The 6,000-nt window shown below is 45.3% G+C and overlaps 1 protein-coding gene across 1 annotated transcript in view; it reads right to left on the bottom strand.

The window, feature by feature from the left end:
- Positions 1-696: 696 nt before the first annotated feature.
- Positions 697-6,000, bottom strand: part of kdrl (kinase insert domain receptor like) — a gene marked incomplete at both ends in the record, with an annotated part of 47,077 nt that continues 41,773 nt past the window's right edge. Inside the window, 4 exons of the mRNA XM_083651851.1 lie at positions 697-880; positions 3,903-4,006; positions 4,366-4,444; positions 5,871-5,995. Coding sequence (XP_083507977.1) covers positions 697-880; positions 3,903-4,006; positions 4,366-4,444; positions 5,871-5,995 — 492 coding nt within the window. The remainder of the gene's footprint in view (positions 881-3,902; positions 4,007-4,365; positions 4,445-5,870; positions 5,996-6,000) is intronic.

Here is a 6,000-nt window from a genome sequence, read left to right as displayed (position 1 = left end):
CCGCATCCTTTCAACACAAAGCCACCATTGAACAGAGCATCTCACACGGTTGTCTCTCAAACCTTGGCAAAGTACAAAGCTATGTTAAAGAGGAGGAAGGCAGGGCTTTTTATGGTTTACTGTGAAGTTCAGAGATAGAGTCAAAAGAGTGGAGAACAAAGCGGAGGCCTTGAGGCTATCAGTCAGATTCTCCGGGGCCTGAGGTGGTGGTGGTGGTAGGGGGGCTACACAGGCAGGGTGGAGTAGTGCACCACATAGTTGTAGTCGGGCGGCATGGTAGGGTGGGGGGTGCGGGGCTACACGGGCGGGGTGGAGTAGGGCACCACCACATAGTTGTAGTTGGGCGGCGTGGTGGTGGGGAGCTACACAGGCGGGGTGGAGTAGCGCACCACATAGGTGTAGTCGGGCGGTGTGGTGGTGGTGGGGAGGAGGTTGGGGGGGCTACACAGGCGGGGTGGAGTAGTGCACCACATAGTTGTAGTCGGGTGGTGTGGTGGTGGTGGTGGTGGGGGGAGGAGGTTGGGGGGCTACACAGGCGGGGTGGAGTAGTGCACCACATCGTTGTAGTCGGGTGGTGTGGTGGTGGTGGTGGTGGGGGGAGGAGGTTGGGGGGCTACACAGGCGGGGTGGAGTAGCGCACCACATCGTTGTAGTCGGGTGGTGTGGTGGTGGTGGTGGGGGGAGGAGGTTGGGGGGCTACACAGGCGGGGTGGAGTAGCGCACCACATAGTTGTAGTCGGGCGGCGGGCTGTGACACTCCAGACCGGCGTCCAGGGCCGAGTCGTCCAGGCTGAAGTCCAGAGACGGGACAGTCGCCGGGTACTTCTCCTTCTCTCCTTCGGTCAGCACAGACTCCTTGCTCCTGCTCACTGCCTTCATCCTGAAATCACAGAGGCAACATGCATGCTTCATAAAACATGTAAATCAATCAATGAAAAATCACGATTCTAAACTGTGAATGAATGTTCAGTTCACATCCTAACCAAGAAAAGCTCTAGATCATAGCTAAGGCAGGACACAGAATATTTGTGTCCTCCAATGCACAATGACCTGGGGTGGCCAGCCAGGGCCACCCCTGCCCACCACCTACTAATTAAGGTAGTTAGTAGTTGTTAGTTAAGTGCTTTGTGTGACCTCATCTAAAGTAAGGACTATCTATGCCTTACAAAGCATTTCTAAGTGAGATTAAATGCAATTGTTAAATACATGATAAATTAGCGTATTAATCAGGAATAAAACATTTATAACAGTGTTATAAATGTATAAATGAATTACTTACTCATGCTTAGTAATGTAACTGCTTTATAAATGACGAATTATTTAAAAGTATTTACTTATAAGTAACTAATGCAGTGTGTGTTATTAGAAAGTGTTACCCCCTATTCATATATGATGCAATCAATCATCCCGAGCGTTTCTGCTTCACTTGTTGCTCAGAATATGAGTAATTGCCGCCTATTGTCTTTGGAGGGTTGCTAGGGGTTTCCACAGCTCCTCTCCCAAGGCCAAAGGGTCAGTGCCCAGTGGGGGTCAATGACGGAGCTGTGGTGGAATGCCGATCTTGATGAATAAACTACCTGGTAAACTAGGCATCAAAAATCGTTAACAATAGTATAGTGATGCCTTGTCAACACCAAGAAAATACTAGCTCTTTTTGTTGCTGTTGATGAGGGAAACAACATTCTCAGCAACAGGAAAGGAAATAAGACCCAGGGCAAAAACATCGATTCAAATGTTTTCCAAACAGCAAGTCTATATGATCAACAGCAACAATGCTGAGGCAACTCCCTGGGCAATATTGTTCATTCAGCACTGACCAAAAAGTTGCCTTGTGTGTTGCTGGCAAAGAGAAGTCCTGACTACAGCGGTGCAAGCTGTGGAAGCACCAGGTGCAACACAAAAAGAGGGTAGCATTCAAGCTAACTGGGGAGGCCCTTGTAAAGCCTCGTAAGTTCAAAGGTGGCAGTGATTGAACGGTTGCCCAGCGAGGGTGCCCTCCCCTCAATATATAGATCATTCTCTGCATGCCTGGGCTGATCCTTTTTCCCATGGCAGAGGCCCTGATGATAGCACGGGACTCTTCTCTGCCCAAAGATTTGTATTGTGTAACGCAGCGGTCAACGGCCACTTGAAAATCTCGAAAATATTTGCGGGGCCCACGTCTGACCGTAAGCACTTTTTTAAAAATTTCAACGATAAAAGAAGCTGTCCATCAGCACCATGCAGAAATCTGCAACTAAAAGTGAGGGGGGCTGTCTGCAATAGGCTAATTAACAAATCATTGATTACAAATTAAATAAACATGTGATTCAGTAATGGGGAAATGCACTCTCACACATAATAATAATATTAATAAAAAAACAAAAACAAAGATTGTAATATTTTGCAAATGATTTGGCGGCCCACTTGCAATACCTTCACGACCCACCAGTAGGCCCTGGCCCACAGATTGGTAATGGCCAGTGTAGAGAGATTGGGATGAAGCACATGGGGAACTGGGTTTGGTGGGTGACCTTATCAACTGGGGTCCTCCAAAGAACGATCGTAACCATTCTAGCCAGTCTTCTAAGTTACACCCCCAGCAGTTATTCACATTCTGTTTTCGTTCAATTCATTGTAACAAGAGGATTGCTCTTTCTCGGTTTGGGGCACAGACGGAGATTTGCTCTGGGACTGTTTATTCTCTTGCTATTATTTTTAAGTGGAAACTTAATACTTTACATAAGTGTCAGAGTCACTTATGTGCAGGACACAGCAGCATAGGGCCATGAGGTTTAAAGTGTAATTACTGAGTCCGGGGGTATGACCCCTGCAAATTAACCCTGCCACTGGCTGCAGTAAACGTAATATGTAAGCCCTAAGTCACCTACAGAGAGCTTCCTAAGAAAAGGGACTTTGACTTAGAGGCCTTTACAGGGCTCAAATAACCCTTGGACTTACTTACGCTTGCTTCAAGAGAAGGCAGTATTGTCCTTTTTCTTCAATGCCAACTTTCAGGCTTATTAAGATGTACACTGTTTTAGAGCCAAAGACCTATCATCACACCCTCTGTTCTTGTCTAATCATGATCTAGCATTGGATTATGGCAGACAACAGTGTAATAGATTAGGCACAGCCACGACTCATAAGCTCAAACCTCTCAATCAGGACAAACCCCCTTTTTGGTCCAAAACAAAGGAGTGTTTATTAGTGTGTGCTCTTAAAACCTCCAGTGACGCTTCCACTCTGCTTTTGTGCTCCGTCCCTTTGGCTTGTCACCTTGGGGCTTTCTCCCTCCCACTTCCCCTTTGTGCCACTGTGTCTCTCGCATGGTTTCTTCTGACAAATGGGAAAACTAGCCATTGATGTTGTTCTTGTTGTTGTTGTTTTAGGTGAAAGGGACTTTGTGCGTGTGCTTGAGCGCGTGAGTGTATGACAGCTATAACATCTACATTCCAGCACAGTAGGTGGGTTTCCAGGCAGGCATTTTGCAGTCTCGTCCTGTGTTAGCAGTTAGCGAGATATTGTTAAATATCTACTATTATCGGCAGCCGCACAATATGGAGGAGGCGCTGCTTTTTATACCCATGAAGTGGATATTGACCGCTATCTTGCATTACAGTATAACTGTATATATCAACCTGCCATGTTATCATGCTGTGTGTTTCTTATGTGTATGCATTATTGTGTTTGCCGTCTGGGCACTCATGTAACTGACTGAGTCCCAGCATTTGACTGCACTATTAATGTTTATGTCCTTTGCATACTTGTATTTATGTGGACATAAATAAATATTTCAAATGTGTGTGTGTGTGTGTGTGTGTGTGTGTGTGTGTGTGTGTGTGTGTGTGTGTGTCTGTGTGTGTGCTGATGCATCACTTGCAGGGATTATGGAGGAATGTCATGATGTGTAATGTACGTACGCCAGAGCCATGATGCTGAGGGGTCGTCCTGCCAACGACTCCAAGCGCTTCAGAGTCTTCATGTCGTCAGAGGAAAGGCCCATCCCACTGTCTGACTGACCACCCTGTTCAGAGGGGGAGAGAGAGAGAGAGAGAGAGTGAGTGAGAGAGTGAGAGAGAGAGAGAGAGAGGGGGGGGGGTATAATAATAATGAATTTAATTTATATAGCACACTATAAAATACAACGGAATCAATATTCACGGAATCATGTTCAATCAATATTTGTGTATTTGTGAACAAAACAACTATGACTAACATGATTACTGGTGTGTGGAGTGTGGGTGGAGTTTCCTTTTAACTGTCAAAATGTCTGTCACCAAAGTAATTGGTCTGTTTAGGAAAGTCAGGTTGTAGATTGAGTGTCTGTTTCTCCTTTAGTTTAATGTTCTGAGTGTGACCGAAGAATCAGGATGAATAACTCACCCCATGGTTCTCATTTGTCCCGTTCTCCATGGTAACCTCGTCAAAGGTTTTCACACTAGCGGGACGGATCTTGATGTTCCTGGCAGGAAAATATTTCCGGGGTATATTACTCCAAAACAGCCAAAAGGATCTCTAAAGAAAGTCCTACGATTCCACTGGTGCCAAGAGGCTAAGTTCAAAAACAGAACCACGGGAACCTAATCATTTAGATCCACAATGCACAGCATCGATGACATTGTTCTTTGAAAACACACCTTGTTTACTTTGCTTTTCAACACCGAAAGCCTAAAAAGACCGCTTAAGGGATAACTGTCATTACCGCTTTTCAGCACCTTCTCAATAAACACTCTTGTAGGACCTGTGAAAATCCAAGAGGTCCACAAATATTATTTTAAGTGGACAATCTGGACATAAATCTTGAAGCAGGCTCAGTGGTTTTCGGGGGAAATTCCTTGCGGGGGCCACAATGCTATGAGCTCTCTGGCCACCGAGCTGCCATGTGTCTATTTCTTATCGCTGGCCAATCAGGCCTCTCATTGTCCTCTAGTCAGACCCACATGGTCTCCTAGTTGGGTTTGGTCTGGGCGCCACACGAACTACATGCTATGGGAATTGTTTTGGATATTGTTCAGTGTAAAGTGGGAAAACTTAGACATGATCTTAAATGGTTTGACGAAAGATGTACATGTCTTCAAGCTAATGTGATAGTTTTTCTTTTAATCTCGTATCGAGTTCATAGGCTAGCGCAACAGATTTATGACAATGACAAAAATAAAACTCAACTCAAACTCATCTATAAATGCATTTATGATCAGGCACTGTGGGTCCTCTGCGATATGCTAAACCCTCTGGGGGATTCGGGCACAGCCACCAGAGGGGCTGTCGCAGGGAACTGCAAAGTGCCCCTCAGAAGAAACGCCCTAGGACAAACAGCCTGGGGGGGTGAAATTGTGGAACTCACTCCCCACCCACATTAAACAGGAACGTAGCTGGGAGCATTTCAAAACCATTCTAAAGCACCCCATGTATGACTGTTATGTTGCTTTATGATGGACCGACTGTTTGATTAACCAATTTTATGAGTCTATGACATCATTTATTTTAGCTGTATCTTACTGTACTTTGCTTTTAACTGCTTTTAACGGTTCGATGAACCAATTTTAAGAGTCTATGACATCATTGTTATGTTTGTTTATTGTATTTCTTTTACTGTATCTTACTGTACTTTGCTTTTAACAGGTGCTTTTAATAACATCGAGGGACGGGCATTGCAAATTCACCTTGGGCTGTAAATGCTGTAGTACATGAGATGTTTTGGTAAATGTTATATGTACGTGTATCTGTCCCTACACAAATAAATAAATGAAAAAAATGAAATGAATAGTGGATGGAATAGATAAAATAGCAAAGCATGTACAACTATGTATGAGTTGCAGGTATCTTTTCCACGTGTTTGTTTTTGTATGGTGCAAATGAAACTCAGTGCAGCAGCGTGTGGTTCTCACCAGGTGCTCCCTGAGTCGCGGTGGGAGACGGGCCGCGTGGGCGTGTCCTCTGACAGCACGGTGCTGGACGGGTCTCCCAGCGTAGCCAGCAGCACTGTGTTGATGGGTATGTAATGCTTCCCCTCCTGCA

This window comes from Poromitra crassiceps, assembly GCF_964638095.1.
Source record: "Poromitra crassiceps genome assembly, chromosome: 15".
Lineage (NCBI taxonomy): Eukaryota > Metazoa > Chordata > Actinopteri > Beryciformes > Melamphaidae > Poromitra > Poromitra crassiceps.
The sequence above is the reverse complement of the archived record's forward strand: the minus strand, read 5'-3'. Positions and strand labels throughout refer to the sequence as shown.